Raw genomic sequence first — 22,275 nt, 5'->3', positions numbered from 1 at the left:
ATCTCATCCCCAATGCTGCTCTCCGACGGGGTAGGTAAGCCGTGGAGGTACCACCCTTATTTTAAGCTCCACCCTTGGAGCAGGGTCAGTCGAGAGAGACCCCTCCGCACACGCACGTGCGAGCTCCGCTGTCTGCGAGCTCCTCCGGTCCCTGAAGAGGGAAACGGACAGACAGACGAGCGAAGGGAAACAGCGAAGTGCAAACGGGGCGCGGGAGCAGAGGGGAGGGGTAAGAGAGAAAGACGCGGAGGAACAACGGAGGCGTAGGGCGACAGAGCGAGGCGGTAGTCGTCGAGGCTGCCGGGGAAAGCCCCAAGTGATTCGAATGACGGTCGTGTCGGACGGCTCGTATACACGGCGGCTGGCGAAATCGAAAGCAAAGGCGATTGCTGGTGGCCGTACTGTTCCCTTGACGAGCCACCATGGGCTCTAAGCGCTATAACCACCCCCGTTCGCCCCCCTCCCCCCGTCGTAGCTTACCGCCGCGCCACCAGTGCCCATGCCCTCGAATCCTGGGAATTTTAGGACTCCGCGGCAACTGGAACCCTCCAAACTTTACGTTCCACGAACTGGTAATTGCCGAAAGGGTTGTTCTCATTACGTAACACGATTTATTGCGTCAACCTTGATTGCTCTCGGGCTCCTCGCGAAGGCACTGCGGGGGTAGGGGAACGTAGCGATACGTCTTGAAACATTTCTATTTTTATTAGATTAGGGTAATTGTGGGAGAGTTGTCGCACGTTACGCAGAACTGTCACCGTGTCTAAATTTTGCAATGAAAATGTTTTCCAAGGATACAGATTATTAGTTCAGCATCTTGCGATTCTCTACTAGCATTAAAGAAAATTAAAATTGTAATATTTGTCACCCTTAAAAAATTGAAACTAAAGACATCCTTTGGTAGGAGAGACGCCGCACGCGCGGGAGTGGCACCGCATTTCGAAAAACGTTTAATTTTCCATTTAAATTTGTTAATGTTAACTTTTTATTTTAAAAAAATAGTAAAAACAATGTAAAATGAAACATTTTTATTTTATACAATTATAAAATTGGAAAATAAAATGGGTACAGTAGGCGCAAATATTATTTCTGCATATCGAAATTTAACATTCTTTTTTTCTTCCTCCCACATTCGTTACACATAGTGTTATACAGGGTGCATGTTTCATGCAGCCACTTTTTACACTTTGGGCAAATAATCCAGTCAGCCTTGGATTTCGTGGTATAATAATTCCAAAATAGGTAGGTAAAAAGAGTAAATAAAAAATTATTATTAATAAAAATAATAATAGAAGAGAAGTCAATAGATTCTTGCAATCAGGTCCTAATCGAGTTTTCGTAGTGTTGTTAGTTTCAAGACGCCTTCCTAAAGTTCTTGCCGGAATTCCATAATATCATTCTGCTTCACGTTTGCCGATTTCACCAGCTTTTAATTCGATGTAATGCTTCGAACAAAGTTTCTTGACTCCACTGAGCTTAGCGTTAGTTTTTCTTTTATATTCAGTTGGAATCTTGAGATTAAAATAAAAGAAAGATGTGAAAAAAGAGTAAATCCCAAGTAGAAGTGCGGCGTCTCTTCGATCGCGGCATCTCTCCCACAATTACCCTACGTATGTAGTTTCGAGTGAAAGTAGTAGTTCTAGAATCTAGATAGATTCCATAGGTTAGCATCATTATTCTACCTAATCCCGAAGATTCGATTCCGCTCGCTTTGGAATTCTCGTGGTGCTCCGGTCACGTGAGCCAGCGGGCCCCGTGCAAAAACCTCGCCGAGGCGTCGGGGATGACACCGGGGACAACCTGCCGTTTACGACCAGGCTGTATAACCACCTTGCCGCGTACCTTTTTGCCCGGGACGCAAAGTGCATCCCGAGAAATTGGAAACATGTGTTGCGGATATGTTCCGGGAGGAAGGAACCTGCCGGCCGTCCTGGGCGCATCCCCGTGGACAATGTCCGTGGCCTTAACCGTGAACACGTGTTTTCCCTTCTCCTGCAGCGTTACCTTCTTCCACCCGTAGTATTCCTTCGTTAAACACTTTCTATGCGCCCTGGCCCGGGTCGACAGGTAGAAAAGATCTAATACGAAACATGTGTTTCGTCTTCCCTGCTCCCCCGCCATCCTCGCACCTTTTCGGGGCTAAGACGCGACATAACGGTCCCCGTGGCCGGGAGAGGTTCCTGCTTGTTCGCAAGGCCACGTGCGCCCTTCGCGTTGCACCTTCACTTGTTCCAGGATTAGCCAGATGTCGAGGAACAGTGTTTGAGGGAAACCGACAAGCGCGTCATTCAGGGTCATCGAATTACGGGGCCCTTTTTTCCATCGGGGTTTCGGCGGCCGTAAAGTGTTTACGTCGCTGATCGAACATCGGTGAATAATTGTAATTAGCCAGGGGATGTCAGGTGCCCGATGGATAAATAAAAATCTACCCCGAATTTCCCTGACTTCGCTCGCTCGGGACACGCCATTATATACTATTACGAATATAATCGATATCCGCGATAAGTAATCAACGTGGGGGATAGCGGGCGGCGATCCAATTTATCTTCGCCCGTGCCCGACGTCCAATTAACGGATCTTTCTTCTAATCTCGCCGATCCACGCGGAAGCGCCTGGAAAACTCTGATCCATTCCCTCGAATCCCTCATGCTCGGCTCGACATTGTATACTAATGAGGAGGAGAATCCCTGGCGATAAAAATCGCTGCCGATTGGTCGAGTAACTTCTCCCGGTCCTCGTGTCGGGCACGAAGCAGCACGAAACATTTTCGTACATTTATATTTCCACGTTAACTCGAACTGTCAAGGAAGCGGGCATTGTTATGTAAACATTCCCGTCCGCGTTCTGCGAAATGAATTCTTTTTAAACAAACCCGGCCTTCTTGTGTCCCTCCTCAACGAAACGAGACACCAATGGAATTTCCCGCCATCGAAGCTGGCAGCTTTACAGAAAATTATCCCCGCGGACTCTGAAAATTTCTAAACGCTCGACGGCTTTCTCGTATACGCTTCTCGTCTCGATACGTAGAATCTGACAGGGGCATCTATTTTCCCCTCTAACGCGTTCACGAGCTCGCTCCCCGGCACCGTCGCCGCGTTTTCCAAAGCAGTATCGAAGAAAAAGATCTGTGAACGTGGAAACGTCCGAATCGTGACACTTGAATGCCCCAGGTCGACCTAGAATTAATCAGCTCTTCGGGGATCTCTTTGGGCGAGCTGCTGAATCGATTCAGTTTCGTTCGGAGCGTATCCAGGAACGCGATAGTGGGTCAGAGGCACCGAAACATCGCCCGGTGATCACGGTTTGCACGCAGAGGGCCCCCGTGCACGCTCGATGGGGTCTGGGAAGCGCCTTCCTCCTCGCCGTTCGTGACCGTCTCAATGCATTTTCGAGGGCGCGCGAGCCTGCAACTCTGCCACGGCTTAACATCGGCTCACCTACATTTTCGTCGTCGAGCGCATAAACCACCCCCTGGCCACGCTTTTTCCTCGTCGCTGCACCCCCGCAGCCCCCGAGCACGCCCCCGTCGCTCGGCGGAAAGACAAGGGGGGGCCTCGTAGGCGCGCGATTCATCATCCCCCTTCGGCCACGGCCAGAAAATCCATTCACCGATCTCACGACACGACAGCGAGAGTGTGCCCACGCATTTTAACAGCCCGAACGAAGGTTGGCTTCTCGTCGTTGCTCTAGGTCGTAGACGCCTGGTGGGCTTCCCTTACGTGGCCGATGTACGAGTGAAATTGCCGAGACTCAAGCTTTCCTGAATTTCTTCTGTCACCGTTGCAACTAGTGTTCCTTCTCGAGAATTCGTTCTCGAGAATTTCTCGAGGAATTTTATAATTGCTTATTTCTTGTTTCTCGAGAAACTTAAGTCTAGGAAAAATATTGTAAATCTCATTTATTTTCGTAAATGAATGTATTGCTAGTTAATCGCGAACGTATGACCACATCTACAATTTATGATACATCTTATTAATAACATTAGAACCTATATGAATTCCAATAGAAAATCACAGTACAGAAAATTCGATATTATTAACTGCTGGAGGTGCTCCTAAATTCTTATTTAAAAATTTAGAAAAATTGTGTATTGACTTGAGTACCTAATGAGTTTCTTGTGGCTATTACAGAAGAAATATAGAAAAGAGGAGATAAGACTATTGTATCCCGTATAAAATTTTTGCATGATCCAGAATTTCTTCCAAAAGGGTCAGAAGACGCATTTTTCATTTAACAGCCAAGATAACTATATATAAACGTCAAAATATAACAGTAGCAGATTTTGCCACAAAAAAGAAATAGATTCGCTGACGCTACATTAGACGCATTGTGCTATTTACATGACCAGAAACAGTGCAATGTCTAGATCAAGTGCCTTGTGTGTCTGGCTAGTGCTAGTTGCAGTGTCTTCAGTCTAGCTCTAGCTGCAACTCCCGCGACGATAGGTCAAATTCAGTGTCGCGGACTGCTCTAGGCAGTTTCCAATCTTCCGGAAATTTTTTTGAGTGTCGTATACACTTGATCTGGGCACAAAAGTGTCGTCACGTAGACGTACTTTTAGAGTCTTTGGTGGACGAAGGTTGATCGTGAAGAAAGAAAGGGTAGACGCGAGATGTGTTACTTTCTGGAGACTCGACCTCGCTTCCTCGGAGACTCGACTCTTCTGAATATCCCCAGCGTTTCATTGACGTTTAGATCGCCTGTGCCAAAGGTGTACATGTAGCTTTCATGGGATCCTCGGATCCCGAGGATGTGGCAGAATGAGTATTGTAAGGGCAGGTTGTTTCGAGGGAAGTCGAGGCACCAAGTTCATCGTGGCTCGACCCTACGAGTGACGCAACCATTACCACAACCTAAATTATTAGCTTGCCGCGTGTCCAAGCATAAACCGCGACGTTTATGCCAAAAATGTGCCACGGCCGGTGGAGATGCGCGAGGCCCGCTAACAGAACAAACAACAGAATTGCCCGGACTTCATCCCCCGCGACCTCAGCCGGCGCCGTCGATCGTGCGACGACGAATCCAATTTGTTGCTTGCCGCGCGACGACCGAGGGAGGTAGCGACGTCTCGCAGGGATGTATCCCGGGATGAAAACATCCAGATGATGCACGATCCACTGCGTGCTTCTGATCCCTGGTATCTCCTTTCTATTTGAAATTCCGTCGGCGTTCATCAGCGAAATGGATTTAATTCGCAGAGTTCGGCTAGACGCAGTTTCAAATATTTGAGAAGAAGGACGCGCGGAATTTGCATCGGGAATTGTTTGGCCCGTATTTTTGTTGCGTCCGTGCAAATTGATCGAACGGATCGACAGAATTATTCTCCCCGTATTTTCTGTGTCAGTTGCGCGTAAAGCGCAACATTTTCACGAACCGCAATGCGACGCTATTCTAAATATGCACAACTGCGCGATTTTCCACATATTCCCGCGCGTGTGCACGCGTGTGCTCGATCGCAGAAGACACAGCGGTGTTACGGGTATGGAAATAACGTCTGCACCGCACGCGTGTAAATCTCAACAAATATTATCTTTGCTACTGCTCCCTGCGAGCTTGGATCTTGCATATTTGCTCAAAAACTGTAGGGTACACTCGATATTAATCCCCCGTTTTCGAACGAGGTACGCTGCCTGTCTCCTGTATCCTATCGTCTCAAATATGAACGCGCCACAATGTTCGCTGAGCTTGTTTTAATCCCAATTCATTTCTCAAGCGGTTCAAAGAAATTTCCATCCCCCTTTCTTGAGTAGGTATCGTTAAGGGGCAACACCACTGTGACGGCCGGAAATGTAAGCCATTTTCAAGAATTTTTTTCAGGAATCATTTACAGTTTTCATATAAAATTTGTATTACCTACCTTCGGCACAATGTCTTAAGAGACTATAAAAAAAATGAATAAATAGAAAAACGAAAAAAGATTAATTAATATATTCAAATTGATGCATGTTTTTCTATTTATTTTTTTATAGTCTCTTAAGACATTGTGTTAAAGCTAGGCAATACAAATTTTCTATGAAACCAGTAAATTATTCCAGAAAAAAAATTCTTAAAAACGGCTTGCTTTTCCGACCGTCACAGTGATGTTCCCCCTTAAGAGCTCCTTCGAACCTCCCTTAAAAATGTGAGGATCATACTTTCATTCCTGTAGCATCTAAACAGACATGCATTTGCAATGCATCCTCCTCCTCCGATGCTCCAATCACCGCGTACACCTCGATCTCCATCTTGTGTGACTGGTTCACGCGCGCCAAACGATTCCACGTGTAGCTAGCGATACCCAGAATCGCGACTCGTTTAAATTGCGCTATGAAGCCGTGTTTCTGTTACATTGTGCTGACCACGTACGGTCGCGGGTAGCGAGTAACAGCCAGCGGTCGCAGACATATCTGCGCTCTTACGTAGTCGTATAGGCTGACATTTAGACGGTACAACACGTGGCTCGGCCAGCGTGGACCCTGGTGCACCCCCGGCCAGCCACGTACTCCACTTACTTACAATGTTGTTCGTGAACCCAACAAACAACACCCGCCAGCCAGCCCGGCAACGTATATACAGTAGGTAATCCAACACTTTCCTCCCCCTACACCCTCGCCATAGACGTGCCACCTCAGATTTCTCTGCGTCTTCCAGCCAACATTGATACACTCCCGCTACAAGCCCGCTGATCTCATTCCGTTGGCCGAGCGTTTATTTAAAAGAAATAAGGTAACCCGACTTCTCTCTTCGCCACTGCTGAGTGCACCCTCGTGTGTCAGTGATGCCGAGGCGTATATTCTGTACGTTCATCTTCCTACTGGGGTTGTCTCTGCACGTCCCAGGCTCGCTGTCGTCGTTGAAAGCAGCGTAATAGAATCGTAGTTCACTTTGCTTCCTTTGGCTCGCAGTCAGGTCGATGTACCGAGCAGTAAACAGTGCGGAACTCTCCAGTATCTTAACGCAAGGAAAGTTTTACACAAACGGTTGATGGGTCGTTTATCGATCACGAATCCGAAGCCGTGTTTAGACGCCGGAATCGTGGCGCTGAAACGCGAGACGCCGGATCGTAACCCGCGTGGCAGTCGACAACCGAATCGCTAAGTATCGCGTGCGGTGGCCAGAGATTGCGCTCGCACAACACAGCAGCCGAATTTATATCGGCTCCGCAGGCTGTTTAAATCCGTCCTGCTTCCTCGGAACCGGTGCCCGCCTGCGTCCGCCACGCTCTTTCTTATTCCAACGAAGCGAGCTCCCGCGAGGGGCGAAGGGGGACGATTCGCGACAGCTTTCGCCTCGTTGAGATCCCTGCCGGCTTTCAAGGGCGCAGGCAAAACGGGCGTATTTTGACGGACCGCGACGTGCGCGGCTAACAATTAGTGTAACGACAATCTGCCCCCTCGGTGTTCCGCGCGCAAGGATCTAACAACCCTCCGGCGGCTCGGAGAGGAAACGTCGCGCGTGAGGAGCCACCCTTGTTACGCGTGCACGCGACGTGTGGAGAGAGAGCTTTCCCTTGGAATTCGTGTGCGTGCGCACTCGTCGGGAAAAAAAACCAACGACGGCGTACAGTTTCCGAGTGCTTTTGGAAAAAGACGAGAGGGACGGAGGAAGCAGGTCGGCTACCAGCTCACCCCTCTCGTTGTTAGTTGGTACCTCGGACGGAGAGGGGCAGAAACGGCCGGAGCAGAGAGAGAGAGAGAGAGAGGGCGAGATTGTCTCGCACCCCCGTGTCGGTCTCGAATGGGCGAGGCCCCCCGAGCTTTTCATCCCGCGAACAGCCCGCCCTTAAACAGCCCTAAACTAAGTCACTTCAGCCCTGACGTTAAGTGTGACTGATCGTCCAGGCATGCCTCTAAAATGGCCACCCAGCGTACGCGACGTCATCTCCCGGCCCGATGACAATCGGGGAGGAAAATAAATGCGCTCGCCTACGGACGTATGCTGATGCGGATTCTTTTATTTTTCTTCTCTTCCTGGGGGAGGGAGGATGGCGTTTCGACGTACGTGCCCGTTAATGGGACCTTGCTACTTAGCGTCTGCAATTAATCTGAAGATCCAGGGGTCGTAGATAGTGGCAATCCAGCTACCGCTGTTTAGATAGACAGCTCAGATCTGGTATCTTCGCTGGCCATCGGTAACAATTAAAATATCGTTCCCCTTCGCTCCCAGCGATTTCGCACGTGTCGCTTCTGTTGCAACGAGCGTCCAGCGATATCGCGCCAAAGAGTGTCAAGAACGAGTAAATATTTTCGTACAGGTTGCGTATCCGAGAGATGTTTGAAGGGGCCCCGTTGCCGATACCTGGGCAAGGCCATCGCGGAACTACTGCCAGCGAATCCCCAGCTTCTAACTTTCGTCCCCGTCTAATTGGCACGTAATCTTGGTAAACGATTCGCGCGCCACGCGAGCATGGACACCGTTATCTCGGCCGCTGGCGATAATTCCGTGCAAAAATGGATAATTGGTGTCGGCGGTGTTTTCCACTTGGACACGTACACTGCGTCGAATGACGTCACTCTGTCGTCCTCTGGCAAAGTATAACATCCTACATACCTCGCCGCGTTGCACTCGCGACTGCATAGGCCAGCTGCATCGTCGCGGTGATGGAAAACATTCTTCGGCCATGCCTAATTCCGTGGAAATTTACCATCCACTGTCCGGCGATCGGCGTTTCACGCTTAAAGGCATTCCAATTTCGAGAGGATTCAACGCTGAGAAAGATGTATCGAAAGAGTAATTAAGGAATATGTGGGACGTAATCTTAGGCATGCCGATTTGTCGATTAGACGCGAGGCTAACGCGCCTTTATTTTACGCCTTAGCTTTCGCCCAGCTGACCCGAGTTTCGGGTCCAGTAATTCCTTGGCGTCACGGCTTTTATGGATCACTGTTTTTCTTCCCTTTCTTCTTGGTACTGTGCTGTTGACTCGGGTCCTTGGTCACCGGTGGTCCGCGTTGCGAACAACGTATTGCGAGGCTGTATTTTAAACGAAACTCTATACGCGCTGAGTTTAGGCAGGTCGAAGATCAATACTGCATATAGCTTGCACCTCTAGCACTCGTATTTAATTACGCTATAATCCTCGCTAGGAATATCACATTCGCGGGAAACAAACATGGGAAAAAACACGGATGCCTGCGATCTATTATGTTACCCTCCATTCCCATCCCCGAGATCGCAGGAATTATGATATAGGGGCCGATACAGATTGAGCACACAAATCAGAGTAGAGGAACTCGGAGATAACGGGAAGGAAGTGTTTACTACAAATATTTGTAAAGCAGCCTGGGGATGGCATCATATAAATCACCGTCGATACATAATTTCTCGTCGGCTGTGTTTTCGTCGCACCCTCCAAGGGTAACTCTCTGGAAGCCTTCGTCGCTGGTCTCGCACAATCCTCGAAGGTGGAGGAATTTAGTGACAATCGACGCGGCGATTATTTCTCAACGAGTTTAAAGATCCTTCTTCGGAGAGGTTGCCGTGCCACGTTTCAGAGAAATGAATTCGCCGCTGGAGAGCGGTGAAACGTATCGGCGACACCTTCCTCGGCAATAATTTCGCTGAAATATTGCCATTTGGATGATTGGCCCATGCTCGACATAGGGCCGTTCCCGTGGAGAACGAACGCTTCACGCATTCTCGATGCGTCTCACAGTCTTTACGGCTTATTATCACCTGCACGCGTTTGCCCTTTCACCCAGGGATATACATCATAGCGCGGAGGAGGTGAGCTCGCTAAAGGAGCCCGAGACCGAGGGAGGTCGTATATCCATCAGCGTTTCCTCGAATCGACGAGGCCGCGCTTGGCGAAATTATAACAATCCACTAATAATCCTGCCCCTTCTCGCGTGCATATCCATCTTGATTACTATCTCCACGCGCGTGGGCCAGCGAGCACAATGTTCACGAGTTGAAGAATCTGAACGCTCTATCAAGTGGAAGATTCGATAATTCATTTTCTTCCTCCCCTTTCGGGTTTCTTCTACGGTATAGGAGAAGGATTCACTCGACAATTATGTTAGAAACGTATTTTGTTTTGGGATTTGCCAGCGAAGTGGAAGGAACAACTGAAGCCAGAGCAACAGTTTTCTCCCTTCGACTCTACCTTTCGTTACTTTTGCCATTCGACTCGGTAGTAAACGCCACGACTCGTCGTTATGGTCGCAATTTTACCGTAGAGAGGAGCGACTGAAGAAAGCAGCGAGAAAACGGATTTGCACTCCGTGGACTGCGTGCGTCCGGTGCGGCGATATTTCGCCATGTAGGTAGGAATACGAAATTTCCAAGTTTCGTAACGCGAAAATCGGTTAAACGCATCGACCCACGCGCGTGCGAATTTTTGGGCCAGAGTAACACAAATACTTCAGTTGCGCATGCTTTTTATTCGAGTTGATTGAAGAAGGCGCGAACTGTAGGCGATTAATCGGAATAAGCCAACTACACTATTCAGTTAAATATGGAATTACTCGTTGGACCCGAAGAGCAGAGAGACGATCTCTGTCGCGTAATTGAGAAACGCGTGGATTAAAGTATCCACGGCGGAATGGTGGGAGGAGGAACAGATCGTTGTGGAGTTAGGCACCAACGGCGTAACCTTGGACGCCTGTCCGATAACAAGGATGTCTGTTATGCTGACGAGGCATCCTCTACCGTAATCAGGCAAGCATATACCGCAAGCATCAACTACACGCGCAATAAAAATATGCAAATGAGTGCAACGGCAGTCACCGTTCATCGGGGCCCTGTGTCTCGAAATCCGTTACCTAACAGCTAGCTGGATATCGCTGAATTTCAAAACGGCGGAAAATTCGAGAAGATTGAACACACACTTTCTTCGTGGATTCCTTTAAGAAACATCAGTCCCAGCAGAAGTAACAGGGATACTTTGAATCGTTCGAGTCAACCAGCAAAGTTTCAAACGTCACGTAGAACACTTTCACCGAGTCCGATGGTAGCGCGAACACCCAAGCCGCGTTTATTCATCCCCGAAGAAATAAGACGCAGTTAATTTGCTCGAGAAGCTCGGCCCGTAACGCGACGTCGTCGCCGTTGCGAATCAAGAACGGGGCCCTGGTGGTCGGCGACGATGACAAAAGCCTGCCAAAAGGGCCTGACGAAATTTCACGAATCTCGCGTGGCCATAAGCCCCGATGGGGGTTGCCTGCCGTGACGACCCGCGACGCGGCTTGCTCTTTTTACTATTCGGCCCTCGGCTCCACGGTCGCTTTTATTTAACGATTTCTCTCTCGTTTCACTAAGCCAGCCGGCCGATGCAGGCGAGCTTCGATGGGCCGAGCTGCCAATTTGGCAGGATTATTGGAAGCTGTTGCTCCGTTCCGAAGAATAACGCAAGGATCCATCGGCAAGATGAACCTCGTAATAGGGGTATAAATCGCGGGACCTCCTTACGCCGGGGCGGATCGAAATTGAAGAAGAAGCGAGTGGATGTTGGATGGAGGCGTCGATGACGTTGATGGCGCGAGATCCGCCACGACGAAGTTAGAAATAAGATCCACTCACGCTTCATGACGAGTCCTCGTGTATCCGTATCCTCACGTGGCGAACGAGCAGTGGCACATGTTCGCGTCAAGTCCGTGCCGCGAGCTTTTACCGCGAACGACCGGTCAGTGTCATCTCCCCGCATTCGCGCGGCCAGTTGGGTCAGAGGACAAGAGGCGGCGGAACTTAAGGTCGTCGTAAGCAAAACTGAAGTTCGAAGCTTGAGTCCGGACCCCGGTGTTACATATCTCCCCACCACCGGTCCCCATTTCGGTCATGTGGGATTTACATGCACGAGAATGGTTACGGTTTTCACGAGAAGGGAGGCGTCTCTCTGTCTCTGTGCCCGAGAGACGAAACAAAGTCTGAGGCCAAGCGAGCGCGCCACTCCGCGCCCTGCCACCGATCCACGCGAGGCAAAGAGGAATCCTCCTTCTCTGACAGCTGGCGCGACTCTCGATTGTCTCTGAACGATTACCTGCAACTTGGATGAGCCTCCTTGCCTTCAAAGAACTCGCGAATGAAAACTGACGAAGTAGCGAAATTCTTAATAAATTCTTTAAACGATCAAGCTTCTACACCGCAACCTCGTGCAAGAGTTTCTTAATAAACCATTGAATATTATACATTGACCAATAAAGTCGCTGGATTACATAATCGGAACACCATTATTTATATACTTGCCTGTCGGGAAACAATGAACGTTACCGGTAACGTGAAAGTTACCTCGATTTCGTGAGCGCAGGAATAAAATTTGCGGACGCATTCAATTACGGGATTAAACGACCGGTTGAACAGGAGAAATATGGACGGAACGTGCGCGCGGCTAGTTAGCGCAAAGATTTATTTACTTGTTGCGCCCGAGGTAGAACGACCGCGATGTTCTCGTTCTAAACGATCCCGTTGTAAATCTCAATCGGATGAACCACCGGCTAGTCAGCTACCAGTAGGAGGTCCTGGCGAGGAAGTATCGGATGTCGTGTTTCTACACATGTCGAAACGCTTATGCCGTCTTCACCTATCCGGCCACTAAAGCGACCGTGTCACAGCTGGATGCTTCGCTGCCTCTGTGATCCTGACCGCCGCTGGACATTTGCGGAAATCCATCTGGGGCAACCGATAGCGATCGTTCCCCCGTAGTTCGCGCCTTCGTTTCCTATCCAAACAACGGTGGAGATTTCTCGCGGCAAGAAAGGGGCGGGGGACGCGCGGGGTAAAGGGGAACGGGAGTGCAAGAATTGGAAGGAATTGGAAGGAAATCAGAGTCTTATCCGTGGAAAGTTTACGCGCTCCCTTCGGGGCTCGTAAAATCGAACGATCGAACCCTTTCGAAGGCGACGGTTAAATGGGAGCCGGAACAGAGAGCAGCTTTGTGTCTCGTCACACGAAACCACGAGCGTAAACGACGCCGAGCGTTGTTCGGTGACGACGCACGGCGTGAAGTGGCTTCTCGAAACGAGAAATCGGACGTGGGTGAGGAAAAGCTCGCGGAGTGAGCGGGTTTGTCGACGAGCGACGTCGGTAACCCCCTCCGCGGGGGTGATTTGTGTAGCAAGGAGGTTTATGGGCCTCCGTATTTGCTCTCTCGGCACCCGCCGGGCGTTCAACGGCCAAGGCGTGATTTTACGACGTCGACAAATTTGATTTGTTCCGATACGAGTGCAGCAACGCGAGACTAAATAAATTTTTGGCGCGCGTTTAATTTTAGAGCGGGGGACACCGCGGGGAGCCGGAACGGTTTCGTTGGAACAGTGGAAGAACGGGAGGGGATTACATTATTGTTTGATGGCATCGGAATCATTCTCGTTTTCTGCGACGGGAAAAGATTTTCTGACGGCAAGCAATCAGACACTTCTGTAGTGGATATCGGACGGTATCAATGGTATTCCTCCTTGGCGGTTGGGAAATGAAGATATCGCAGTAAATGGTGGATACAATGAATCCTTACTCGCCAATAAGGAACGCGTGACAAATGATTGGGACTTCCAAGAACATCCCTGAAACAATTCCGGAATATTTTCGAACACACCGCTTTTTGGAGTAGACCGTTAGAGTCGCCTAAGAACTGTTTACGCACGTGCCAGGATGTTGTATGCTCTGCCCGAACGCAGTTGCTACCATTATTACTATAAGGATTACAATCGTACTATTATTAGCTACCTGAAACGTTTCATTCTCAAGTTGCCCGTATTAAAAGCCAACACTGCTCGGTCTACGCTTTCGAAACGGCTAAACTACAGAGCCTCCAGTACAACTTAACATTAGTGAAATTCGGGGCCCATTCGAATCTCTCCCTAAATTCTTCACCGGCATTCAAATCGCTCAAGCTCCGGTGCCACTTATAATCAAAGCTTAGCTGCCTCCAAAGGCAGAAGAGAGTGAAATAAGTCACAGATTTAATCCCACGAATCTACGTGTTGTGAATGATGCGCGACCCACCCGAAAAAAGATTTGGAAAGCACACTGCGAGTGTTTGAATGCAGGGCCGCGTTAGGCAAAAACAGAGCAGCGGAGATTTACGCTGTCGCGACAGCTGCGCGGAGGCATAAGTCTTCTCGTGGGCCACGGAAGGGTACCCTGCCAGGACACGGGAAAGGATCACGTTCCAGGGCACCGGACATTTTTCCCTACAAATGACTTCAGGAAACGGCACGCCCCTTCACGGCTGCCGCGGCACGTAACACGCGCTTCTATTTACTTTAACAGCGCCGAAGCACGCCGAAAACCAGCACGCATCTCGTTGCACCTACCCGTCCATCGATTACCTCGAAATAGGCGACGATCCGTTCTCGTTTAGGGCGAGAGCGGAGGGATCGCCCCGCGATCCCAACCCCTTTCGCCTCGAGCAGGCAGCTATGTTTTCGAAAGGACGCCTCTGGGATACTTAAGCGATTAGAGGAAACGTTCAGGCAGCCGTGAAAAACGACACGCGCGGCTGTAACGTGTTAATTTGTCGCGCGCCGTGCTGCCTGCACGATTCATCAATAGTCATGAATGTAAATGAAACGATTTTTATCGACCTCTCAGTTTATTCGCGCTGGCTCGTAAATCGGATAAATGGGGATGTTAATGTTGAATGGGAGCGGGAATCTTGTCGTGACTCTTTCATTGAGATTGGTAGGTGCCGATTGCATCATTGGAATCGTGGAATTATTGAGACAAGTTCGTTGTCGGGGGAGATGATGAATTTATACAGATCCAAGGAGGATCGAATCGTATCGGGCGCTGCTTGTCAAGGAACTTTTCGAGGAAAGGGTGAGAACATGACTCTTGGGCCTGCCAGAGACCATGCGGGTACCGTAACGTAATATTCGGATACATTCGACGGGACATAGACGAACAATTTGCCAGCATCCCAGCTATTGCTTCGAATTACAACCTGCGCGTGTAAATTATTCCGTCTACGTATACCTACTCGGTTGGAACCTAGATTGCACAGGATTGGGGATGATCGACGCGACTAAATAATACTAATGCTTAAGTATTACCTCGCTACCCCTTTCTCGCACGCCGCTCCTTCGAAAGATACATATCGAATGTCTCAAGTAATCCGGGGAAATATTGAAAAGTGCAATCTAGGCTAAATCTAGCAGCATGATCGAGGGAACTGCCGTTACTGGCAGTGACGTTTCATGAATTCGTGGGGACGTTTCGTCAGTCTCTTTCGAAACACGAGACTACATACCTACATTTCTTGAAATCGGAAATCTACGTTTGCTTGAGAAATATAAAAGCATTTCCTTTGCACCGATTTAAGTGGCAGAACGTGTCAGGTGCGTTGTTTTATACAAACCTTTGGCCAAATTCATGCCCTTGCCGGCATTTCACCGGGGAGAGGACCAATTAGTCTCCCTCGGCGCGAAAGTGATTTCGGCGGCAGGAGCTTCCCGGGAGACGCACACTTTTATCAAGCCGTCGGTACTTGACACACTTCGAACGTTCACGGAATCCCATCGATTATTATCATTGTCATTCTGGCGTTAATTGGTCCCGCCCGCTACATCGTTCTTACACTAGCCATCGCCCTTGGTGCAGCACAAATTTCATTATCCCTCGAATTAACAAGTTCGTTAATATCCAGCGAGATATCTCCGGTCCAGGCTACTGTACTTCGTTAAAAACAAGTCCCCTAACGTCCTTGCTTCACAGAGGGGACGTAATATTCACAATCTCAAACGTCGATATTCCACTTGCCTTCGCGCACTTCACAGTCTTCACACCCGTCCGACGGAACTTCACCTGCAACCGCGAACACTCTCCGTTTATTACCAAAGCTCGACCGACTGTATGAACACTTTCGCAACAGTCCCTCGTAAACAATTCCCGTGAACCGATAACGACACTTCTCTCATCGAAGATAAATTAATATTTTACATATATTTTTACCGCCCCAACGAGTCGTTACTTCCACATTCCTTTTTACACTTTTACTCCTCGTGCTTCGCGACGGTTTAAATTCACCCTGCCGCGTTTCGAGACTTTGGTCCCACAGGGTTCGCCGAAGCTTCGCCCTGAAACGCGATGTGGGCCACCTTGTCACGGGGTCCGTCGAACAAAAACCTACGCGTCGCCTGTTCGTCCGCGATCGAAAATACGCGCGTCAACCCCCGTGCAGGCGGTGGTGCCCTCAAAGATGGCGCGACATTACTCTCTCTTTTTTTTTTACACAGGGAGAGATTCGCCTCGCAGGATCAATTCATTGGGCCGTGGCTGCACGTGTGTACTATTAAAACAGTGCCGCACGCATTTAGGTATACAACTGGATGCACGGTGCACGCTGGACTCCCCACCGAGCGTGGACCAACGCTCCTCCAACCTGCTACCCTTTCTTCCATCTTTCTCTCTCTGCCCGCGCTGCCCTTCCTCCTCCCCCCCTTTTCGCCTCTCTCTCTCTCTCTCTGCCCCGCTGATTACTTCCCTCCCCCTTGGATCACGATCCTGGAAAAGCTCCCGTGGCACAAACGCAGCCGCATAAGCTCGCAAGTTGCGCCTGTGTCAATGATTTCTAACGTAGGCGGTACTTAATCCCCACTCTCAACTCGACTGGCAACGATAAAGGGTTTCACGAGTGCGATATGGAAATAGCCTGAATTCCCTTGTCTTGTTTACGCCAGCCCGTCTTCTGTTTCATACAGTCACCTCGACACCGATTTCCTCTTTTAGTCTCTGTAATTATTTTCTTTGCAAGAACGCTTGGATGTATGCTGCGAACAATCCGGTCGTTTGTGGCCAGAAAATTGATTCGACGGCGGTTGAGAACCACTAAACTATGCGTTACACGGATGCATTGTTATACAGCTAGATAACGCCTCTCGCTCTGATTGGTCGGCTGGGTGGTACCGGCTGCCACGCCTACCGGGGGACTCGATAAAGTGTCCCCTCCACAAACTTGCCGACGCACACAGCCAAGGCTACTATTTTCTCCTTCTCGTACTGTTTCACGCGCGCATACTTGCCGTCGCCGCTTCCGTTGCCGCCTCTCTTTGTCAACGGTCCTCTCCTCTCGCCTTTCTTCTTCACGGTCCTGCGCACCGCAGCTACTGGTACACACGCGAGCGCGCGCGCGCGCGTATGTTTGTGGATGATTTTCCATGCAAGTGTAGGTTTAAGCATAATTTTTTGGTCATCCGGTGGACCGAGTTTCCTGTATTGTCCGCTGTAGATTTTTAAGGCCACTCTGTATTGTTTGGCAAATGTATTTTGCGTGTTGAACAAAAGATTCGATATTTAGATGTGTTGAGAGCATCTGAAAGTAGCATTGATAGTTTTATCTTTTTTTTTTCAACATGCTTGGTTTTCATGGTCTTTGTTAAATTGTTTGTTTTGGAAGTAGATGTTACTGTGTAGTTCGTTGGTATACGTACGTGATTGCACGGAGTTAGTGACGGTGGCTCGAAACCTCTCGTTACGGTCGTATTTTTAATGATCCGCATGGATTGGGTACGGTCAGCAGGTAGGCTGCAAGATTTTACAACATGAAAATCGCTTCCAGATGTTGGTCATTTAGCAATACGGCGTGGCCCATTCGGCGCAACAAGTTCTCACGCCCAAATTACTATACCGCAACACGAAAACTCGGTACCTGAATGGTAACTCGAGTTTTCGCCTGTTTAACTTGTATTCTATGGCGAGGGCAGTAATACGTGACGATTTTATGAATGGATGACCGTTTCAAATGCTTCTTTATATTATTTTTCTATCCGATAGAATATATTTAATAAACCCTGTCCAACTTTATGCTATGGAGCTTTATAAGTGCGTATATTGTGTTTTAATACTTTGCCTGTGTTTTCCAAGGAATTATTTGCAAATCGTTTGTAGTATACTCGGATTTTGAGTAGTGTATCATTTAAATTTCATGTTTAGTACCCATTTGGTTAATGTGCAATACAGTTGATATCGTAACCTCTGTGATTTAATCTATTGACTGTGAGAAATCAAGGTTTTAGCACAGATGAGGTATTAGCGCAGACGAGGTATAGAATAGACTGCCTTATCGATCTAGAAATTCGAGATACCTCATTTGTGACAGAACCCTATGACACGAGCGAGATATTGAATAGATTTAACATCCAATGTCAATTTTTGTCGGAAAGATCGGGAGTTTAGAGCTTACCACTTTTGTATCGCAAGCAACGTTATCGATTCAGAGTGGAAATCGATCGTAATTTTACTAGCGGTTAGAATTGAAACTAAAACGAAACAAGGGGACGGTTTATTCAAACCTAATAGCACGGACGAGGTATAGGCACAGACGAGGTATAGGATAGCCATATCGGCTAAATTCCGAAAATCCCCATATTCCAAATTGGCTGAAATTTTTTGCGACTTGAGAACTGTTTTTACCATTTTGATGTCATTCTCTACCTAACCGACGCAATATAGTATAATGTATAATGGTCAAAACTTTTAAAATAAATAATTACCGAACTCACGTCGGTTCGCTACCATGCTTTACGCCCCCCCCCCCCCCGCCGCACTAATTTAACCCCAACCAATACTAATATCTGGAACAAATTGGAAAGTGGAATGTGTTGTGTCGGAATGAGTCTGATTCATTCGGAAGTGCAGCCTAACTCTGGTTCATGGACGTAAAGGACGGTGCATAGTTGCGGAGGGTTGAAGCAAAACACGGAAGGGGAATCGCCTGTTTCAGCCATTTTGAAACGGTTAGTGATCCTCCAGAGAGTGATCGGTATAACCGCAGCCATTTATGGCAAAACCGGAAATAACATAACCTGAGTATTCATTAAATCGTTTGTTTTCCAAGCTGCTTGTTTATCTATCTATTTCTATCCGTATTTCTGTTTCTTTCTTTTTTACAGTTTTTTTTCTCTCCACTACCGCTTTTGCCACAAATGACGGCAACCAATCAGCGACGATACAGGTTGTTCCAATCATGCGTTGGATTAGTTGTTTCTGATAGAGACGAAGATAGCTCTATAAGAATCAACCAATCCAAGTCATTTTCTGGCACCAGTGCAGAGTCAGTGCGAGATACCGAATTCGCTATTAGGCAGGAACGCTTTGTGACAAATAGGAACTTTTTCTTTACAAAGATTGTAGACGTAATTAAGCATCTAGTTACAAATCTGGACGCAAGTTGTGTTTACGTCGGTTTACGTTGAGCGCGGTAAAGTGTCAGTGACGTGAAATCTCGTCCGTACACAATTGAAAGCACGTAAATAAGCGTGCCAGAAAACCAATTTACTTACGTGATTAATTAATTTTCAATATAGTTTTAGCGCTGCGCCAATTGCGTACGATTTTCGTCGATTGAAGTTTAGGTTATATTATTAAAAATGAGTGAGAAGCAAAAGGTTTTAATTTGCGGAGACGTGGAGGGTCATTTTAAATTTTTATTCAACAAAGTCGAATCTATCAATAAGAAGAGCGGTCCATTCGATTTTTTGTTATGCGTTGGTAACTTCTTTGGCGAAAATAACACGGAACTTGAAGTGTACAAAAATGGCATGAAAAATATTCCAGTTCCAACGTATATTATTGGGGCCAATAGAGAAGTCGATTTAATGAATTATCCGGACGAGGATGGGTGCGAGATATGTCAAAACCTTACTTACCTTGGGAAACGTGGAGTGTACATTGCCAGTTCTGGGCTAAAAATAGCTTACGTCAGTGGTACAGATAGCAATTCCCCTGAATCGAAACCCACTTGTTTCAATGAAAGTGACGTTGTATCAATTAGGAATTCATGCTTAAAAGGCCAACCTAGTTTTCGGGGAATCGACATATTGTTAACTTCCCCGTGGTCCGCTGACGTTACAAATTTAGATCCTAATAAACCGAATTTCACATATCAGGGATCCAAATTGATTTCGTGGCTAGTGACACAAGTAAAGCCGAGATATCATGTATCCGCATTGGAGGGAATTCATTACGAGAGACCACCTTACAGGTAAATAAAAAGTTTTTGCCTTTGCAGCTTCAAAGAACTATTCACTTATGGATTCAATACTTTAATTTTCAGGAATCAAAGTCAACAGGAAGGTAACATTGAAATAGCAACAAGATTCATAGCGCTTGCACCTGTGATGAACACTCAGAAAAAGAAGTGGTTGTACGCATTGAATTTGACTCCAGTAGACAGGACACGTCTGTCCGATCTAGTCATGAAGACTACAGACGAGACAGACAGTCCGTATTCCAAATCGATGCTATCAAATCAGCCGTCTGCCCAAAAGTCGGAACCGAAGCGAACACAATTCTTTTATGATATGGAGTCTAAAGATACTCCCAAAAGATCGAGATACTCGGAAGGATTTAATAAGAGGCCAAAACCAGAATTCGATCAAGCGAAATGCTGGTTTTGTCTGTCCAGTCCTGAAGTGTCTAAACACTTAGTGATATCGGTTGGGTCGGAGGTTTATGTCGCGCTTGCTAGGGGTGGATTAGTTGAAAATCATTTCTTAATTCTGCCCATAACGCATCATCAAAGCCTCTCTATTTTGCCGAAAGAGGTGATGGAAGAAATGAATTTGTACAAAGATGCTATAGGAAGATACTATGCCAGCACGGATAGAGTACCCGTGTTCTTTGAACGTAATTACAAGACATCTCACTGTCAACTGCAGGTGATACCTGTACACAAGAACCAGGCACCTGATTTGAAAGAAACATTTATGGTAAGTTCCTGTACCCACCATTACGATTGTATGGTGGTAGAATAAGAAATAGTCACTTTAATAACGTTACTGTTCTAGGAAATGGCGGAATGTAATAATTTTAAAATATCGGAACTGCCGACGCACACGGATTTGCGGCAGATCGCAAAGCCCGGTGTTCTATATTTTTATGTGGAATTACCGAGCGGCGAGAAATTGTATTACAGAATAAAGAAAGATTTTCCATTGCAATTTGGAAGAGAGGTATTAGCATCCGATAGAATATTAGATCTCGGCGACAAAGTCGACTGGAAAGATTGCCAAATGGACAAGGAGGAGGAAATCGAATTAGCGACTAGGATTAGAAAAGAGTTTCAACCGTTTGATATAGATACTTGAAGATACGTAAGCCAATGAATCAGTTCTGTATTATATGTACATACATTTATACATGGATGATTTTATAAAATATATCGAGAAAGTAATTTATCACGAGAGCGAGGAATGTGGATAGTTTTATTAATTCAGCGTTCCGTTCTTCTGGTACTTCAATTCATAGTCCTCTGGAGTTGCAAGGGGATCTAATCCACTTTGTTTCATTTGCAATGCAATATCAAACAAGTAATCGTAACATTCCGTCCTGCAAAAGGAAAATATTTCACGGATCACGGCGAGGACAGGGTATGCGTAATAGATCGATCTTCATTTGAGGATACGAACATAGTTTTTGCTTGCTGCCACGAATCACCCCAAACGTAAATGCCATGCCTTCGCACTAGTACGGCGCACGTTTCCGGATAAGCGACGATAGTTCTGTCCAATTCATCTCTCAAATCTTCCTCAAATGGAGTGTTTTCTATTATTGGTACCACGAGTTCTTCATCATAACGGTACGCCCTTCCGAGTTTCTGATTCCGTATTCCTGTATTACAAATGGCTATAAGAACCTCGTATTTTTTATGCCTGGGCACTTAACTCTATACCTTTTATCATCTCGAGATGAGTAACGCGAAATTCTTTCCCCGGCCAATGTAACGTGACCATTACAGCAAATTTGGAGTGGGTATGGATCACAGCACCAGCATTCCTCCTTACGTATGCACGCATAAACAATGGAGTGCATTGTGACTTTTTCAACTTTTTCTCCGCTAGCGGCAATTCTAAGTCAGTTCCACTGATGTTTTGTACAAACATTTCGTCTGGACAGATACGCTCTTTCTGTATACCAGATGGAGCGATATATATTTTGTCTCTGTAAACATGATGAGATCGTTGATCGCGCATATACACGTTGTGTTTAACATATTAAAAAGGCATTGCTGACCCGTGCTTAATGGATATACCGCCCCCAGTGCCAGTAACCCATCCGAGATCGTAGAATTGTTTACATAGCTCGGGTATCAAATTTCGTGGATGCTCCTATAAAGAATATTTATTTCGTAAGTTAGAGTAGACTTGCGGTAACTTATATTACTAAATTAAACGTAATACCTTTTCGTATTTATCGTCATACGAAGACATTTCTAACAGCTATAAGAAAACTTGCAACGAACACTGCGATATGTTTCCTGGTGCACGAATATGTAAATTTCTTATCAATTCCAGTTCAGCGTTCACGCCTACGATACTGCGTGCGCATGTGCATCAACGCGTCGCAATAATAAATCTTTGGTAG

At 47.2% G+C, this 22,275-nt stretch overlaps 3 protein-coding genes across 5 annotated transcripts in view; 1 reads left to right on the top strand and 2 right to left on the bottom strand.

Annotated features, from left to right (window-relative positions):
• Positions 1 to 16,295, bottom strand: part of Sim (bHLH transcription factor single-minded) — a 29,542-nt gene extending 13,247 nt beyond the window's left edge. The window contains exon 1 of one of the 3 annotated variants that reach the window (XM_076811929.1): positions 15,272 to 16,295. In XM_076811929.1, coding sequence (XP_076668044.1) covers positions 15,272 to 15,287 — 16 coding nt within the window. In that variant the 5' untranslated portion in view covers positions 15,288 to 16,295. Of the gene's footprint in view, positions 1 to 11,499; positions 11,855 to 15,271 lie in introns of those variants that run through there. The other 2 variants (XM_076811926.1, XM_076811927.1) reach the window with 2 other exon arrangements.
• Positions 16,296 to 19,064: 2,769 nt separating this feature from the next.
• LOC143369373 (CWF19-like protein 1) lies at positions 19,065 to 21,097 on the top strand. The gene is made up of 3 exons (XM_076813230.1): positions 19,065 to 19,894; positions 19,967 to 20,621; positions 20,700 to 21,097. The coding sequence occupies exons 1-3, from the start codon at positions 19,281 to 19,283 to the stop codon at positions 20,997 to 20,999; spliced, it is 1,569 nt and encodes a 522-aa protein (XP_076669345.1). The 5' UTR covers positions 19,065 to 19,280; the 3' UTR covers positions 21,000 to 21,097.
• On the bottom strand, positions 21,006 to 22,272 carry LOC143369374 (putative methylthioribulose-1-phosphate dehydratase). Its single transcript, XM_076813231.1, has 5 exons — positions 22,092 to 22,272; positions 21,925 to 22,019; positions 21,584 to 21,852; positions 21,321 to 21,522; positions 21,006 to 21,240 (listed from the first exon to the last, which is right to left on the bottom strand). The coding sequence occupies exons 1-5, from the start codon at positions 22,119 to 22,121 to the stop codon at positions 21,120 to 21,122; spliced, it is 717 nt and encodes a 238-aa protein (XP_076669346.1). The 5' UTR covers positions 22,122 to 22,272; the 3' UTR covers positions 21,006 to 21,119.
• Between the last annotated feature and the right edge of the window lie 3 nt (positions 22,273 to 22,275).

This window comes from Andrena cerasifolii, chromosome 5 (assembly GCF_050908995.1).
Source record: "Andrena cerasifolii isolate SP2316 chromosome 5, iyAndCera1_principal, whole genome shotgun sequence".
NCBI classification, from domain to species: domain Eukaryota; kingdom Metazoa; phylum Arthropoda; class Insecta; order Hymenoptera; family Andrenidae; genus Andrena; species Andrena cerasifolii.
The sequence above is the reverse complement of the archived record's forward strand: the minus strand, read 5'-3'. Positions and strand labels throughout refer to the sequence as shown.